Below are 19,976 nucleotides of genomic sequence, written 5' to 3' on the forward strand. Positions count from 1 at the left end.
AACCACTGGTGTAAATAGTTCTTAAGATACACCCTTGAGAAGATAAATTAAAAACCAAAATGTTACACTTGATCACTGAATCCAACCATATTTATCTAGTCAGATACCGCAGCCTAATCAATCCCATCCCTAATTATCAGAGCTGAGGGTTCCTATCATCATTAATTTTCTGGAAACTAAGAATTTACTTTTTTTAGATCAGAACTTGGGAGGAAGTAACTAAAATAACATTTTTTCTTAGTGAAATCAAGTATATAGTCTTCCTATCTATGATTTTCAAATGGCATAAAATCTAAAATATGTAACTATTACTACAAGGTAAAGTTTCACTTTACTTATAAAATCAAGCCCTTGTTTCTAAGGTTTAGAAGAAAACAATGTTATGAGGAGTTGATGAAATATTTCCTGAGTAACTATGGAATCATGCCCCCCTAGACACTGTATTAATTTTTCAATTATAGAAAACAGGTGGTGTTAATAGATTTTGAATATTATTCTTGAGCAGGATAGATACTTTCTGAGAAATAGATTTCATCCCCATATGAAAAAGCAGAATTATGGAATGTCTGAAGGCCTTTTATTATAAATTTACTTTTGTTTTGATAGGCTCTATGTTAAAAGCTGCCTTTAAAATTAAGCAGTTACTATTCGGCCATAAAAAGGATAGTGATTTAGTATCTTTTGTAACAATCCAGATAGAACTGGAGGCCATTCTTCTAAGTGGAACATATCAAGAATGGAAAAACAAGCATCACATGTACTTAATACTAAATTGGAACTAGTTGATCAATACTTATGTACGTATACGGAAGTAAAACTCTTAAGGAAATTAAGTAAGGGGTGGGGGGTGGACGGAGGGTAAGGTAAATTCACACCTAACTGGTGCACTGCACATATTCTGAGTGAAGGGCACACTTACAACTTTTACTTAAAATGTACAAAAGCATATTATGTAACTAAAATGTGTATACCCCTGTAATATTCTAAAATAAAATATTTTTAAAATTATGCAGTTTTATCTTCTTGAATCATGGTGTGTTTGTCTTTGTCTCAAACAAGGAGAAAGAAGATTATAATTGAATGTTACAATGGGACCTTAATTTTAGTCCTTCATAAAGGAGGGCATCCTATATACACCACACCCATGTGGATTGGTGGCTCTCGTTGAGTCTCTGTTTCAGGTTATAGGCAACCTGTCACTGAGTGATTTTACCCTGTGTCCCTTTAGAGTCATGAAGTTACCCAGCCAGATGAAGATCTTCATCTTCCCATAGAAGAAACAAAGATAATATTTACCTCTTGTATAGAAGAGGAATAAAGAGAAAATGCCTTTTTACTGCCCCTAATTCTTAATGTTCCCAGTGAATTGCAAGTTCACAATTAACATGTAGTATTTGATAGGTATGGTAGTTCCAGGGTTTATGGTATTAATTTAAGAGATTTCATTTCTCTTGGAGGTGGCAGCCCTAATCTGACAGATAGTCACATCATAATTGCTGATGGTAAAATATCCTACAATCACAGTCTGATTCTTGCTTTGCATTGTAAGACCTACTATTATACTATTAAAAATATCAAGAATACATTAACATTGGTGAATATAGTCTTAAGACACATCTAGTTTATATAATTATTTCATTATATTTGTTAAGCTTACTTTCTTATTTCTGAGTACAGAATCAGAATAAGAAATTTCTCCAGGAAAAATAAAAATTAAAAATGTATCATGTTAAAAAAATTTCCAAAATGTAGAAATAAGGCAAAAGACAAACATATGTACTTTCATTGTCATATTAGACCATGCTCTGGATATAGCAGAGGAAGGTTGCATTGTTTGACTTACATTTACTATTGATTAATATTCAAACCCTCAAAGTTACATGTTAACTTATAAAAGATTGAAAAGTTCCCAATTATTTCTATATAAAAGAAAAGATACCCAAAGTTGTGGTATTATTGTCTTGTGGGGTGTAAACCAGCTTTGCATCTAATTTTGTAATCTTATTCCAGCATTCTTTTTTTCCATTCTCTATACATCTGTTTCTTGCATCTTCTTAGAACCAGTTCTTTTAAGCTGCTGGTCTGTCAACAAATGATTTAAGTAAATCTTTGTTCACTATGCTTTTAGGAGAACTATGTTTTTAAGTTTTTGAAAACTGTATTTTGATAGTTGTTTTTTTATTCCAGAAACATTTTGTATAAATGGGATTTTTCTTTTTCTTTCTATGAAAAAATATATTCTGGGATTCATTCTTAATATATAAAATTTTCAAAATGTGGTACTGGACCAGTGATTTCTTTTTAATTTTCCTTTAACAATAATAGCATAGACTTTAAAATTTTAAGGTAAAAATATTCATAGTTTTATACTGTGAATCATGAACCTCAGGAAAATACAATACTTTTTGACATGGTGAATAATTCATATGGTTATTATTTTCCTGACAGGAAGATTCTTCCCTGGCAGAAGATTAATTTTGTCTGGCTTTTCCTTAAATTCTACATGCTTTTTATAAGTATTAAACTTAGCTTTGTTTAATTTTAATAGAGTCAACATTTTAATAATAACTATCTACAAATCATCAATTTAATTTTCTTTTTGTGTATAGTGTGGCTTTTGTCTATATTTTTAAGGTTTTTTTTTCCCTAGCACAGTTCTTCAAAAGAATAAATTTCATTGGTAAATGTCCTTTGTTTTCTAGGTATATGTTTTCTATTAACAGTTTAAGCATCTAACAAAGAAACTGTAGAAGATTGATGAAGAACTTGTATATGCATGATTATAATCAGACCAAAAGGAACACGTCAAAACAGTCTTGATACTTTCTAATGGATAAGGTTAAGATATTTATATACTAGTGACGTCACAAACTAAAACCAATGAAGTCATAGAGAGTATCACAGTGCCAGCAAGTGTTGCAACTTAATTTCATAAAAAAGAGCAAGATATGTATAGCCTCAAGATGAAGAGGAGATAATAAGCCTTTAAAATCAAATGATTATTTGTAATTTTATAATGATATAAAAATTAATATGTGGTCCTACTCAATTAATCAAAGATCACTAGGCTGAGTCTTTCAGTATTAAGGGCTCATTGCCATTGCAGTAAAGGACAAAGAAAGAGATAGGGTTATTACCTAATTTCTTAGGAAGGGTGAAATTCATAAGAAATTTTAATGAAATCATTGGTTTGATAGGCTTAAAACAAAGTGGGCTCTATGTGAAGGTATCAACAGCATGTCCAGACTGCAAAGTGGACTTGGGGTTCTGCTTCCTTAGAAAATATGAAGTTAAGATAAAGGTAAAATAGTGCATTCACAAGCTCCTCATGTGAAATATGCACTTAGATCAGAAATCAAGACCACTTATGTGCATTGAAGTCACTTAATATTCTCTCCTGTGTTAGTAAAAGACCATGAGCTCTAAGGAGGAAGGAAAGGGAGACACTTAATTTTTTTTTTTTTTAAGAGACAGTTTCACTTTATCACCCTCAGTAGAGTGCCATGGCATCACAGCTCACAGCAACCTCCAACTCCTGGGTTTAGGCGATTCTCTTGCCTCTGCCTCCCAAGTAGCTGGTATATAGGCACCTGCCACAACACCTGACTATTTTTTTGTTGCTGTTTGGCCGGGGCTGGGTTTGAACCCACCACCCTCGGTATATGGGGCCAGCGCCCTGCTCACTAAGCCACAGGCACCGCCCAGGGAGACACTTAATTTTAAGAGGAAAAAACAAACACAACTTTGGGGGAAAACCAAAAGTGTACCCTCAGCAGAAGGGAGCAAAGAACTGGTAGATGTGTCTTATGGAATTAGTCTTACGTATATATTGAGGAGGGCTGGAGGGAAATACGAATATTTATGACAAGTCAGGCATGTATGTAGTGGTTAAATATATAAGTAACATACATCTTATGTTTACTTTCGGGTGGAGGAATAGAGGTAGAATTTGGCTCTGTGTGTGGCAAAATAAGATGTCTGATGATTCTGTTTTGGAGGGTATGTCTCATTTTAAACACAAAGTCCATTTTGTCTGTCTCTTTAGGTATACTTTAAACACTGGTATGATTTCAAACTGCAAAATTTCTTTGATTTTAAAAGACAGCTTCGTGGTGAGTAACAAATCATTGGTTACTCAAAGAAGGGATCATTATGACACTTCATAGCTGCAACATGACCTTGGGAGAAATAACTAATTTTTGTCAACTTTGCAGCTGGTTTTATCTGTCTCTTATCCTAGCTTGAAGTATGGAAGAGCAGAATTTTGTTTTCTTGGTCTGAGCTAATTTTTACTTTCTCAAACTCTATTAAAAAGAAAACTTTACATCAACCTGGCTTATTAATATTATTTTCTCAGCAAAAAATATAAAAGACTAGTTTTGAAACTGAGAATCAACAGTGGGTATTGTCTATATTTTAAAGGTTTGTGGGTATTGTGCATGTAGTTGGTGATTTTAATTGTACTCTTAATTTCAAATTAAATTTGTTGGGGGTCTGGGTTCCCTGAACCCAGTTGACCTGGTTAGATTACTAGAAAGTTCAACTGAGGCATGGCAATAATTGAAAGAAAAAATGAAGGGAAAGTGAAAATAAAACTGGGGCACCATAGGCAGTGTGAAAGTGACCTGCACAAGTCTCAGTGTAACAAAGAGAAATTTTATTTAGGAAGAACAAAGAAAATTTAGAGCATCTCCAAATAGAGTTGGAAGTGGGTCCCTCTCATGATGGAGAGAAGGTGCAAGAGACAGAGAGAGACCCAAAGGCTCAGATGCAGTTTCTCTCCATTTGAAATTGGTTGCAGATATTTCATTGGCCTCTCTCTGCCTCCAGGCATTATTGAACTTTTCTATTGGTCATTGGTTATTGTCTCTTTCTATCTACCCACATTCTTACTGGTCCACCAGACTTCCTTGTTCATCAGGCCAGGCTTTCCTTCCACCCCACTTTGTGTCCTTCTCAAAGGTATTCTTAATTTAATTTTAATTTTTAATTAAATTAAGAATAGAGTTAGTCTGGGATAGTGTAATTGAAAAAAATCAGTACTCTTCTAACTCTCCAGGAACTTTTTGCAATAAAAATAAAACATTAATTTTAGCAATCATTTCTTTAGTTTGACAAGTAAAGGTCCCTTCTGAATAAAGGGATAGGTAAATGAGTTCACTTTCACCAACATCAAAACTTCCATTTTTGGCAGTCTTACTGTGTTTTAGAGCTTAATTCACACTTCTACATTCTATGGTTAGATTACTGGAAAGTTCAACTGAGGCACGACAGTCATTGAAAGAAAAAATGAATGGAAAGTGAAAATAAAACTGGTGCACCATAGGCAGTGTGATTTGTTCTTCACCTAACACAACTCCCTGATTTTTTTTTTTATCGTTGTTTCTTTACTGGTTTTTCCCTGAGAGGGAAAGAATAACTTCCTAATACTATTATGAAATTTATAAAGTATACATTTCACTGGATTTTAAATATACATGTATTCACAGAGTTCTACAACCATCACTGCTATTTAATTCCAGGATTTTTCATCATCCCTCAAAGGAAACCCTGTATGTGTTAGCAGTATTCTCCATTCCTCCTCCTCACAGCCTCTGACAGACACTAATCTTTCTGTCTCTGTAGATTTCCTATTCTGGATATTTCATATAAATGGAATTAGATATACTGTGTGGTCTTTTGCGACTGCTTGCCTTCATGCTTGGGTTCATCTGTGTTGTAGGATGTATCAGTACTTATTCCTTTTATGGCCAAGTAACAGTCAGTTATATGGTTCCACCAGATATTGTTTAACTATTAGTCAGTTGATGGATAGTTTAGAGTTGTTTCTACTTTTGGGTAGTGAATAATGATGCTATGAACACTTGTGTACAGGCTTTTGTGTGAGTGTATGTTTTATTTTTCTTAGGTATATATACCTAGGATTGGAATGATGTGATGTGACACCATATTGAGGAGCTATCAGATCATTTTTCAAAACAGGTGCACCATGTTATATTCCCACCATCAATGTACTTATACGAGGGTTGCAGTTTCGCTACATCCTCAACTACTCTTGATAATGTCTGTCTGTTTTGTTATATACATCTTGTTGAATGTGAAATGGTATATCTTCTTGTATCTTATTTAATAGTATCTTATTTTCTTGAGCATTTTTTCATGTATGTATTGACCATTTGTATATCTTCTTTGGAGCAATGTCTATTCAAGTCCATTGCCCTTTTTTTATTGGGCCTTTTTTTTTATTTTAGGGTTGTAAGATTTCTTTATATCTTCTAGTTATAAATTGTTTATCTGATAAATGGTTTGTAAATATTTTCTCACATTCTTTGGGTTGTCTTTTTAAAAATAAAATTATTTTTTACAGTTCTAGCAGCTGAAAGTCCACAGTCAAAGCGCTGGAAGATTCAGTGTCTGATAAGGACCCGTTTCCTTACAGATGGCACTTTCTCACTCTGCCATCATGTGATGGAAAGCATGAGAGAGCTTTCCGTGTACTCTTTTTTTGTGGGGGATTCTTTCATTTCAGATTAATATGAGGGTACGGAAGATTAGGTTACATTGTTTGCATTTGTTAGGCAGAGTCCAAACTGTAGTTGTACTGGGTTGTCTTTTTGAGTTTTTGATTATGTCCCTTGAAGCATAAAAGTTTTTAATTTTTATGAAATCCAACTTATCTGGTTTTTTTCTTTTTTCTAGTATGCTTTTGGTGTCATATCTAAAAGTCCATGACCAAATCAAAGGTCATGAAGATTTTCCTCTATCCTTCCTTCTAAGAGTTTTATAGTTTTAGTTCTTACATTTAGGTCTATAGCCCGTTTTGAGTGAATTTAATATATGGTTTGAGGTAGGGATTCAGCTGTATTCTTTAGCATGTGAATATCCACCTAACATCATTCATTGAAAAGACCCTTGTTGGGGGCGGTGTCTGTGGCTCAAAGGAGTAGGGCATCGGTCCCCTATGCCAGAGGTGGCAGGTTCAAGCCCAACCCCTGCCAAAAATTGCAAAAAAACAAAAGAAAGAAAGAAAGAAAGAAAGAAAAGACCCTTGTTGAAAATCAACTGAACATAAATGTAAGGATTTATTTATAGACTCTCAGTTCTCTTCCATTGATGTAATACCTGTCCTTATGCTGGTACCACAACGTCTTAAGCACCATAGCTTTAAAGTAAGTTTTGAAATTAGAAAGTAGGATTCCCCAACATTGTTCATTCTTTTTTTTTTACACTAGAATGTTTATTGCATTTTGTTTAGATGATGTTTATTGCAGCTCAGTTCACAATTGCCACCCAACATTGTTCTTTTTCAAGGTTTTTTTGGCTACTGGGGGGCCCTTGTGTTCCCATATGAATTTTAAGATCACCTTTTCTATTTCAGAAAAAAAAAAGTCATATGGAATTTTCATAGGGCCAGTGTTAAATCTGTTGATCAATTTGGGGAATAATGCTGTCTTAACAAGATTAAGTCTCCCAGTATATGAACATGGTGTCTTCCCGTTTATTTATGTATCTGTCAGTTTCTTTCAGTGATGTTTTGTAGTTTTCAGTGTACAAGTCTTGTTAAATTTATTCCTAAGTATTTTATTCTTTTTGCTATTGTAAGTAGATTTTTTTCTTAATTTCTTTTTGAAATGTTCATTGATCTTGTATCCTGAAACTTGGTGAACTAGCTTATTACTTCTAGTGGGGGCTTTTTGTTTTGTTATATTTATTTCTCTATTTTTAGAATTAGCACAGTGGAATCATCATAGCTCAGTACAACCCCTATCAGACTCCTACCTCAGCTTCCCAAGTAGCTTGGATTATAGGTGTATAGGTGTGAGCCACAAAGCCTAAGCTATAATGGGTGGGTGAGAGTGGTGTGTGTGTGTGTGTGTGTGTGTGTGTTTATATTTCTTGTATTTCTTAGGGTTTTTCATATGCAAGATAATTTTATCTATAAATAGAGATTATACATTTGCATGTGTAAATTTGCTTTGTCCTATACAATCTGGATACCTTGTATTTATTTTACATGTCTAGTTTCCTTTGTGAAAACATACAGTAAAATATTGAATAGAAGTAGGAAGAGCGGCCATGTGTGTCTTGTTCATGATCTCAGGGGGAATGCATTTGGCTGTTTACCAGTAAGTATGATGTTACATGTGGGTTTTCATAGAAGATCTGTTTTTTTTTTTTTTTTTCTTTTTTCTTTTTTTTTATTGTTGGGGATTCATTGAGGGTACAATAAGCCAGTTACACTGATTGCAATTGTTAGGTAAAGTCCCTCTTGCAATCATGTCTTGCCCCCATAAAGTGTGACACACACTAAGGCCCCACCCCCCTCCCTCCCTCCCTCTTTCTGCTTCCCCCCGCCATAACCTTAATTGTCATTAATTGTCCTCATATCAAGATTGAGTACATAGGATTCATGCTTCTCCATTCTTGTGATGCTTTACTAAGAATAATGTCTTCCACTTCCATCCAGGTTAATACGAAGGATGTAAAGTCTCCATTTTTTTTAATGGCTGAATAGTATTCCATGGTATACATATACCACAGCTTGTTAATCCATTCCTGGGTTGGTGGGCATTTAGGCTGTTTCCACATTTTGGCAATTGGAAATTGAGCTGCAATAAACAGTCTAGTACAAGTGTCCTTATGATAAAAGGATTTTTTTCCTTCTGGGTAGATGCCCAGTAATGGGATTGCAGGATCGAATGGGAGGTCTAGGTTGAGTGCTTTGAGGTTTCTCCATACTTCCTTCCAGAAAGGTTGTACTAGTTTGCAGTCCCACCAGCAGTGTAAAAGTGTTCCCTTCTCTCCACATCCACGCCAGCATCTGCAGTTTTGAGATTTTGTGATGTGGGCCATTCTCTCTGGGGTTAGATGATATCTCAGGGATGTTTTGATTTGCATTTCTCTAATATATAGAGATGATGAACATTTTTTCATGTGTTTGTTAGCCATTCGTCTGTCGCCTTTAGAGAAAGTTCTATTCATGTCTCTTGCCCATTGATATAAGGGATTGTTGGCTTTTTTCATGTGGATTAATTTGAGTTCTCTATAGATCCTGGTTATCAAGCTTTTGTCTGATTGAAAATATGCAAATATCCTTTCCCATTGTGTGGGTTGTCTCTTTGCTTTGGTTATCGTCACCTTAGCTGTACAGAAGCTTTTCAGTTCAATGAAGTCCCATTTGTTTATTTTTGTTGTTGTTGCAATTGCCATGGCAGTCTTCTTCATGAAGTCTTCCCCCAGGCCAATATCTTCCAGTGTTTTTCCTATGCTTTCTTTGAGGATTTTTATTGTTTCATGCCTTAAATTTAAGTCTTTTATCCATCTTGAATCAATTTTTGTGAGTGGGGAAAGGTGTGGGTCCAGTTTCAGTCTTTTACACGCAGACATCCAATTCTCCCAACACCATTTATTGAATAGGGAGTCTTTCCCCCAAGGTAAGTTCTTGTTTGGTTTATCGAAGATTAGGTGGTTGTAAGATGTTAGTTTCATTTCTTGGTGTTCAATTCGATTCCAAGTGTCTATGTCTCTGTTTTTGTGCCAGTACCATGCTGTCTTGACCACTATGGCTTTGTAGTACAGACTAAAATCTGGTATGCTGATGCCCACAGCTTTATTTTTGTTACTAAGAACTGCCTTAGCTATACGGGGTTTTTTCCGGTTCCATACAAAACGCAGAATCATTTTTTCCAAATCTTGAAAGTACGATGTAGGTACTTTGATAGGAATGGCATTGAATAGGTAGATTGCTTTGGGAAGTGTAGACATTTTAACAATGTTGATTCTTCCAAGCCATGAGCATGGTATGTTCTTCCATTTGTTAATATCCTCTGCTATTTCCTTTCTGAGGAGTTCATAGTTTTCTTTATAGAGGTCCTTCACCTCCTTCATTAGGTATATTCCTAGGTATTTCATTTTCTTTGAAACTATGGTGAAGGGAGTTGTGTCCTTAATTAGCTTCTCATCTTGACTGTTATTGGTGTATACAAAGGCTACTGACTTGTGGACATTGATTTTATATCCTGAAACATTACTGTATTTTTTGATGACTTCTAGGAGTCTTGTGGTTGAGTCTTTGGGGTTCTCTAAGTATAAGATCATGTCGTCAGCAAAGAGGGAGAGTTTGACCTCCTCTGCTCCCATTTGGATTCCCTTTATTTCCTTGTCTTGCCTAATTGTATTGGCTAGAACTTCCAGCACTATGTTGAATAGTAAAGGTGACAGAAGACAACCTTGTCTGGTTCCAGTTCTAAGAGGAAAAGCTTTGAGTTTTACTCCATTCCGTAAAATATTGGCTGTGGGTTTGTCATAGATAGCTTCAATCAGTTTTAGAAATGTGCCACCTATGCCTATACTCTTCAGTGTTCTAATTAGAAAAGGATGCTGGATTTTATCAAATGCTTTTTCTGCATCTATTGAGAGGATCATGTGATCTTTATTGTTGCCTCTGTTAATATGGTGCATAATGTTTATGGACTTGCATATGTTAAACCAGCCTTGCATCCCTGGGATGAAGCCTACTTGATCATGATGAATGACTTTTTTGATGATAAGCTGTAATCTATTGGGTAGGATTTTGTTGAGAATTTTTGCATCTATATTCATGAGTGAGATTGGTCTGAAATTCTCCTTTTTGTTTGGGTCTTTTCCTGGTTTTGGTATCAGGGTGATGTTTGCTTCATAGAATGTGTTGGGGAAGATTCCTTCTTCCTCAGTTTTTTGGAATAATTTCTGCAGTACAGGAATAAGCTCTTCCTTGAAGGTTTGATAGAATTCTGGAGTGAAGCCATCTGGACCAGGGCATTTTTTAGTTGGAAGCTTTTTTATTGTTTCTTTGATCTCAGTGCTTGAAATTGGTCTGTTCAGGAGGTCTATTTCTTCCTGGCTAAGTCTAGGGAGAGGGTGTGATTCCAAATATTGATCCATTTCCTTCACATTGTCAAATTTCTGTGCATACAGTTTCTGGTAGTATTCAGAGCTGATCTCTTGTATCTCTGTGGGATCAGTTGTTATTTCCCCTTTATCGTTTCTGATTGAGGTTACTAGAGATTTTACTTTTCTATTTCTAGCTAGTCTGGCCAATGGTTTATCTATTTTATTTATTTTTTCAAAAACCAACTCCTTGTTTCATTAATTTTCTGAATGATTCTTTTGTTTTCAATTTCATTGATCTCTGATTTGATTTTGGAGATTTCTTTTCTTCTACTGAGTTTAGGCTTGGATTGTTCTTCCTTTTCCAATTCCATAAGATCTCTTGTGAGATTGTTGATGTGCTCTCTGTCTGTTTTTCGAATGTAGGCATCTAAAGCGATGAATTTTCCTCTCAAAACTGCTCTTGCAGTATCCCACAGGTTTTGGTAGCTTGTGTCTTCATTGTTGTTATGCTCAAGGAAGTTAATGATTTCCTGTTTGATTTCCTCCTGCACCCATCTGTTATTCAACAGAAGATTGTTTAATTTCCATGCCTTTGGGTGGGGTCGAGCATTTTTGTTAGAGTTGAGTTCCACCTTTAGTGCCTTATGGTCTGAAAAGATACAAGGTAAAATTTCAATTCTTTTGATTCTGTTGATATTTGTTTTGTGTCCCAGGATATGATCAATTTTGGAGAATGTTCCATGGGGTGATGAGAAGAATGTATATTCTTTATCTTTGGGGTGGAGTGTTCTATATGCGTCTATCAAGCATAGTTGTTCTAGGGTCTCATTTAAATCTCTTATATCTTTGTTTAATTTCTGTTTAGAGGATCTGTCCAGCTCTGTAAGAGGTGTGTTAAAGTCCCCTGTTATGAGGGTATTATCAGATATCATATTGCTCAGACTGAGTAAGGTCTGTTTCAAGAATCTGGGAGCATTTAAATTTGGTGCATAGATATTTAGAATTGAAATGTCTTCTTGTAGTTTTCCCTTGACCAATATAAAGTGACCATCTTTGTCTTTTTTGACTTTAGTTGCTTTAAATCCACATGTATCTGAAAATAAGATTGCAACTCCTCTTTTCTTCTGAATTCCATTTGACTGAAAAATTGTCTTCCAACCCTTGACTCGGAGCTTTAATTTGTCTTTTGAAGCCAGGTGTGTTTCTTGCAGACAGCAAATGGATGGCTTGTGTTTTTTAATCCAGTCAGCCAATCTATGTCTCTTCAGTGGGGAATTCAAGCTATTAACATTTATGGAGATAATTGATAAGTGTGGTAGTATTCTATTCGTCTTATTTGGTGAGAGTCCACTGCTTAGTTTTATCTTTTGCATCAGTGTGGAGGTTAGGTTCTGTCCTTTGATTTCTGAGTTCTTACTTTGCTGCTGATCCATTGTGGTGGTCAGTGTGCAGAACAGGTTGAAGAGTTTCCTGTAGAGCTGGTCTTGTTTTGGCGAATTTCCTCAATGTTTGTATATCCGTAAATGATTTGATTTCTCCATCAATTTTGAAGCTTAGCTTAGCAGGGTACAGAATTCTGGGCTGAAAATTGTTCTGTTTAAGTAGATTAAAGGTAGATGACCATTGTCTTCTTGCTTGGAAAGTTTCATTAGAGAAGTCTGAGGTCACTCTGATGGATTTGCCCCTGTAGGTCAACTGGCGCTTACTCCTGGCAGCTTGCAGAATCTTTTCTTTTGTCTTGACTTTGGACAGGTTCATCACAATGTGTCTTGGAGAAGCTCGGTTAGAGTTGAGGCGCCCTGGGGTCCGATATCCCTCTGAAAGCAGTGTGTCAGAATCTTTGGTGATGTTTGGGAAATTTTCTTTTATAATATTCTCTAGTATGGCTTCCATTCCTCTGGGGCATTCTTCTTCCCCTTCTGGAATTCCTATAACTCGTATGTTGGAACTCTTCATAAAGTCCCATAATTCTGACAGTGAACGTTCTGCTTTCTCTCTCTTCTTTTCTGCCTCTTTTACTATCTGAGTTATCTCAAAAACTTTGTCTTCTACCTCTGAAATTCTTTCTTCTGCATGGTCTAACCTGTTGCTGATACTTTCCATTGCATCTTTAAGTTCCCTGGTTGACTGTTTCATTTCCTTCAGCTCTGCTATATCCTTTTTATATTCTTCATTTCGTTCATCTCTGATTTGATTCTGTTTTTGGATTTCCTTTTGGTTATTTTCCACTTTATTAGCAGTTTCCTTCATTGTTTCCATCATTTCCTTCATTGTTTTCAACATGTGTATTCTAAATTCCCTTTCTGTCATTCCTAACATTTCTGTATAGGTGGAATCCTCTGCAGTAGCTACCTCATGGTCCCTTGGCGGGGTTGTTCTCGACTGGTTCTTCATGTTGCCTGGAGTTTTCTGCTGATTCTTCCTCATGAGTGATTTCTTTTATCTGTTTCCTTGCCCTAATTTTCCTTTCACTTCCTCTTGCTCTTTAAGTTCTTGTGCCTGTGGACTAAGGGTTACAGGACCAGAAAGGTGAGAAGGTTGAAGAGCAAAAAAGGGATGAAAGAAAGGAGGACCGAGTGATAAGAAAAAAAAGAAAGGTAGAGAAAGGAGAGGGGGTGGGGATAAGGAATATTGACAAAAAGAAGAGAGGCACAGAAAGAGGGATACAGGGCAATATAGGTGTACAGTAGGGTACTTTGACACAACCTTAAAAAACCCCACCTTCTGGGGGTTGGGTGCCCAGTTGGGTGGTTCCCTTGAGGTCAGCAGCTCTTTGCTAACCTGGTCAGACACAGTACCCCACCTCCACCAAGTAGAGAGGAAAGACAAAAATGCTATAAATCAAACCAAAACAAGCAAACAGAAAACTTTATGGAGATAAAATTGGGTGAAAAACCAAGTGATAGCGGTAGAAACACTAGCAAAAATGAAGTTGTAGTTATTAAAAAAGGCAGCAATGGGAAATTATAATTAAAGTAGAAAAATTGAGAAAGAAAAAGGGATCTGTATGGAAAAGATTGAAATTAAGAAACAAAAGAACATCAACAACGTCAAAATAAACAAACAAACAAAAAAAAAGAAAAAAAAATACACAACCAAAAACAAAGCAGTTTGTATATGTTATTGAATATTGTCTGGGCAACACGTGGTCTTTTGGGGTATGAGATGTTAGTCACAGTTCTGATACGACTGGAGGCTGCTGATTTCTCAAACCCCAGCAGGTAGACAGCCTAAATCTCTCTTCAGCCCACTTAAAAGGCACTTTGAACTTGTAAACTTGCTGAGCAGAAGCTTTCCCAGCTTTCTCACTGGAATCACTGCTGAAGTGGCTATCCACTTACCCAGTGTGCCAAAACCAGTCTCACTCTGCCCCTGAGGGTTAGGGCTGCAAGGCGGCTCAGACCCCACCCTTAGGCTACTTGGTTGCTGGGTTACCAGCTCCCACCCGTTTCTAGCTCTGCAACCCTGAGGGCGGAGCTTGCCGGGGCAGATCACTGACAATGGTTCCATGTGACCCACCGCCAAACACTAGTAGCTCCGTCTGGCTCAGCGGCTCAGACTGGGGCCCTAGACAACGGCCAAAGTTCTCCGCACTCCCGCTCAGGCCTTCCCCAAGGCAGTTCAACTCAGTGCCAAGTCCAAGGACATCAAAACAGTTCACAGGTAAGGCCTTTCTGGTTTGCAGTCTCACTGCTACTGAACTTACAGTTGTGGGCGGGTTTAGACGGATTGAACACACGCGACCACTTGCTGGTTTTCCACTGTTTTAGTCCTCCTCTTGGGGTCCAGAAGTCTCTCGCTGACTCCCTGTATCCTCATAGGAGTGATGATAGGCAGTTCCCACCAGCCAGAGATGCCTGGAGTCCTATCTCCCCAGACTCACGGTGCCCAGATGCAAGGAAGCTGTTACTCGGCTGCCATCTTGCTCTGCCCCTTTCATAGAAGATCTTTATCAGGTTGATGATGTTTGCTTCTGTTTCTAAGTTTGTTGAATTTTGTCAAACACTTTTTTGAGTCTATTAAGATGATTGTATGGTTTTGTTCTTTATTCTATGAATATGTTCTTTAATTTATTGACTGATTTTTCAATATTACATAACCCTTGCATTCCTGGGATAAATCCCATTTAGTCATTGTGCATACTATATTTATTTGTTGCTTAATCTATTTTGGTAGTATTCTGTTGAAAATTTTGTATCTGTTTTCATCAGAATATTGGTTCGTAGTGGTCTTCTGATATCTTTGTCTAATTTTAGTAATATTAGCCTCATAAATGAGTTTGGAATTATTCCCTTCCATTTGGGGGATGAGTTAGTAGCAAAGAATTTAATAATTAATTCTTGGACTCTTGGTTAGAATTCACTAGTGAAGCTGTTTGAACCCAGGCTTCTCTTCATGGAAAGTTTAGGTAAATTTTTCTATGTAGTCTTGAGTTAATTTTGGCAGCTTATGTCTCTATAAGAAATCTATCTTATATCTTTATAAGAAATTTGTTCATGTCTAGGTTATCTAATTTATTAGGAAACAATTGTTCATACTATTTCTTTATAATCCTTTTATTTGTTTAAGGTCAATTGAAATGTCTTCTTTTTCATTTAGGTTTTCATAATTTGAGTCTTCTCTTTTTTTATTTTAGATAAAGTCTTGACATTTTTTAATCTTTCCAAAGACAACTTTTGTCTTTGATTTACTCTATTGTTTTTCTGTTCTGTATTTTTATCTTCATTCTAACATTTTTTTTATTTCCTTTCTAAAAGAATATTGTTTCCTCTTTTCTACCTCCTTATGGTATAAATTTAGGTTATTGACTTGATGTCTTCTTTTGTAAATCTAGTCATTTTACAGTTATAAATTTTCCTCTCAGCACTGCTTTCACTGTCTCTAGCTATTACTGTTCAATTGTCTCATTAACCCTATAATTATGTAAATTTTTGCTTCTAGTATTATGAGGTTCTTTTAAGCGAATACATGTCTAAATTTGTTATGTCTTACTGATGTGTTTATTTCAGTTATTGTGCTTTTCATCTGTAGAATTCCTATTTAGTAAAATAGCATTCTCAGAATTTTTAAAAATTCTTTACACGTGGTTCTTTAGGTCTTTGAGCATAATAGGTATTTAATAGTTACAATATCTTGACTTCCTCAGAGGAAGAGTTTCTGTTGACTACTTTGGGTGGGGGGTGTTTACTGTATATGGATCCATATATATGGATGGATGTTTTGTATGTTTTGTAATTTTTTGTTGAAAGCCAGATATTTTAAATAATATAATGTAGTCGCTATTGAAATCAACTCCCTTCTTCAGAGTTTGTTGTTGCAATTGCTGCTGCTATAGCAGCTTTGTTTGTTTAGTAACTTTCTGGGACTAATCTGTAAAGTCTGTATTCTTTATTGCATGTGGCCATTGAAATCTCTGCGTGGCTAACATAGTGATTAAAGGAGACAGATTTCTTTAAATGCTTTACACTAGTTAAGTCTTCAGAACTGCCACAGTGACTAGTCCAAATTGAGATGTGTTATAAATTTAAAATACATACTGTATTTCAAAAAGTTAGTATGATAAAAATAGTGTAAAGTTTTAAATTAATATTTATCATGTTGAAATTATCATATTTGTATATATTGGACAAAGTGAAATATATTATTAAAACTAATTTCACCAATTCCTTTTTGTTTTTATTTTGGTTACTAGAAAATATAAAGTCACATATATGACTTGCATTATATTTCTATTGGAAATATTTTTATATATATTTATATATTTATATTTGCTATAACCTGTACAAGGATGTGATACTAGAGAATTATAGGTCTCCCTGGGTAAGGATGATGTCTCCTGTGTGTTGTTGTATCTGCCCATTTTACCGGGTTTGCCAAAGTGATAGAGCATTAATTTAGAATTTCACACAATATGGATTTTACTGATTACATTCCCTTAGGATTATTTAACACACTCCTCTGTCCCTGTATTTTCTTTAAATTATTTGTTATTTTGATTTTTAAGATATTTCTGGCAGAGTTATTTCATATTGCTGGCGGGTATATACCATCAGAATATATGTAATGCCTAATTGAGGCCTTTCTCTTATGTTAGCAGCCCCCAATGACCCCTTAATTCATTAGAGGTTTCAGAGTGGTGATGTTTTAATTTTTACTCCTTTTTCATTTACTAGCTGGAGTACTTCCATAAAGGACAACCTCCCTTCATCAACTATTTAATTTGGTTACTATACAAACTATGTGTAGTTTGCATAGGACAGGAAGGACAAACAGTTGATACTTTTTTTTTAATTTGCCAGTTTCCAGCATTCTCCAAAGATGAGAAAGGTTTTTAAAAAATAATTTATTATAAACTCATAAATATGACCATATTAGACATTTTTGAAATCTGTATTGCTCCCCAAGTTTTCACATTATTGGCAAGAGGATGCCTCTTCAGCTTGGCCCCAGTGTGTCAGACGTAAGCCTGGTAGTTCTGGACAGCTTCCTTGCTTTTTGTGTCAGAATGTTCCAGGCCCTGGTTCCTTAGAGTAGGAGGTAATGTTTACAGGTCACAGCAGACTTGCATAACGCTGCCTCATTCGTTATTGTCCCTAAGCCCTTTTAGTAGATGAAGCTAGGAAATACGTTTCATTCTTTCCTTAAACATAAAATACTTTATTATTTTATACTGATACTTCCAATTCAGATTTGGAGCTATGAAGTTTTAAACTTTATCTTGTCATTATTACATTTGTATCTTCTTTCTCCCATGCCAAATTTATGACATCAATATGCTGATTTGCTTTATCCAACAATACCTACCCAGTAGTTGCAGAATAGCATTTCAGCATTTCCATCACTACAACCAATACGATTATTTACTGAAAGTGTTTTGTTTTTGTTTTTGTTTCACAGTTCTTTTTTTCCTCAGGATGTATCTCATGAGGGATTTAAAGTATTTTAAAGTCACTCAAATTGTTCCTCTATGATGAATGGGTATGCTACCAACTAGTTTCATTTTACTTTTAATTTTTAGGGATTGCTTTTTTAATTTTCATTTTGTAATAATATGAAGTATTATGTTTCAAAAGTCAGATCTACAAAGCCAAATATTCAAAGGAGCTGAGCCTCCATTGCAGCCCTCCTCTCTACACTGTTTCCTCCTTCTCCCAATAAGCAACCATTAAAAACGTTGTATAACTCATTCTTCTATTTTTTTATTCTATATCCACAATCTAAATGGAAAAATATATCTCTTAGTAAGTCATATTCTATTGATTGGAACTGAAATAAAATTGATACTTTACATAAATGAGGGTTTTAAGAAAGAAAGATGATTTGGGTGGAGACTACTAGCTGTTATCAAGTATTTTAAATACTTTCTAGGAAGGGAGGAAACCATACTGTTGACTCCAGATAATGCAGTAGGGCCAATATTTATAGACAGTCAGATGTAGTTATTAAAAATAAATAAATAAATAAAATTTCAGGATTAAAGAAGATTCACATTTCAAAGACTTTGGCTACATATTACCAAATTGCCCTCTGAAAAAACTGTGTTGAGGGCATCCAGAGATTATCTCTTTTAGATCATATAGGTGTATACATCTATTACCTCCAATTTGTTTGTCACGTGATTGAAATTCTCTAACATTTAGTTTTGTTTACTTGGTTTACTAGGTTGATGGCGACATGTCAAAGCATCTCACTTTTGTCTTTCTGCTAATGTTTCTATTACTGACAATATATGCTGTTTGCATAAAAAGCATGAAAACCGTTATACCTTCATGTTATCAATATTAAATGACCTTATGTAATCTCTTTAAAAAAATAAAATAAAATAAAATAAAAACTCCTGCTATCAGGTGACACTCTGAAGATGGAATAAGCTTCCTTTCATGGTTTTAAGTTCTTGTCACTGGAAAGATTCATACATCTCATACAGGATTAACTGGCTGACCTATATAATAATTTGGTGATTGTGATTTCTGGAGTTCTTCTCCAGTTTTATATGTATTATTCTGCCTAACAAGTCTAATTGTGTAGTCTCTGAGTGATCACAGTGTAATTATTTTAGGAATCAGTGACATTTAAAGATGTGGCTGTAGACTTCACGTTGGAGGAGTGGAGGTTGATGGACCCTACACAGAGGGACCTGCACAAGGATGTGATGCTGGAGAATTACAGGAATCTGGCCTCCCTGGGTAAGGGCAACGTCTCCTCTGTGTTGTTCTGTCTGCCCATTTTACCAGGTTTGCCCAAGATATAGATCCTCTAAAGTTCTTAACTAAATTTTGGATTAGAGTTTAGGTGTCAAAAATCTCTTCATCTTAGGGGAATGTTGTTGGGAGTTATGCTATTCCTCTCTCTTAACTAACTGGTCTGCCTATGGTAGAATAAGAAATACTTATTTCCTTGGCATCTTGGACATTGTTGACAATGTTACAGATTTCGAACCAAAGTTTTCCTAGCCACTTCCGTAGACGGGAGTAAACTCAGATTATTCCATCAAATCTAGATCATAGTATTGAGCTCCTTTGAGGTATCTTTGTAATCATCTAGAACATCTCTGCACAATAAAACATTCTTCTATGATAGAAATGTTCTGTATCTGTGCTGTCCAATATGGCAGGTAGTAGCCATTATTGAGCACTTGGAATTTGGGCAGTCCACCTGAAGAACTGAATTTTTTTTTTTTTTTTGAGACAGAGCCTCAAGCTGTCGCCCTGGGTAGAGTGTCGTGGCATCACAGCTCACAGTAACCTCCAACTCCTAGGCTCAAGCAATTCTGCCTCCGCCTCCCAAGTAGCTGGGACTACAGGTGCCTGCCACAATGCCCAGCTACTTTTTTTTTTTTTTGGTTGTAGCCATCATTGTTGTTTGGCAGGCCTGGGCTGGATTTGAACCCACTGGCGCAGGTGTATGTGGCTGTGCCTTAGTCACTTGAGCCACAGGCGCTGAGCCTGAAGAACTGAATTTTAAATTGCACTTTTTTTTTTTTTTTGAGACAGAGTCTTATTCTCTTGTCTGAGCTAAACTGCAGTGGCATCATCATAGCTCACCACAACTCAGACTCAAGCAATCCTTCTGTCTCAACTTCTTGAGTAGCTGGGACTAGAGGC

The 19,976-nt window shown here is 35.8% G+C and overlaps 1 protein-coding gene across 1 annotated transcript in view; it reads left to right on the top strand.

Moving 5' to 3' along the window:
• LOC128571007 (zinc finger protein 316-like) overlaps nucleotides 1-19,976 on the top strand; it is a 64,753-nt gene that overhangs the window by 8,339 nt on the left and 36,438 nt on the right. Inside the window, exon 4 of the mRNA XM_053570706.1 lies at nucleotides 18,932-19,058. Within this exon, the coding sequence (XP_053426681.1) occupies nucleotides 18,932-19,058 (127 nt within the window). The remainder of the gene's footprint in view (nucleotides 1-18,931; nucleotides 19,059-19,976) is intronic.

Source organism: Nycticebus coucang, chromosome 18 (genome assembly GCF_027406575.1).
Source record: "Nycticebus coucang isolate mNycCou1 chromosome 18, mNycCou1.pri, whole genome shotgun sequence".
NCBI lineage: Eukaryota > Metazoa > Chordata > Mammalia > Primates > Lorisidae > Nycticebus > Nycticebus coucang.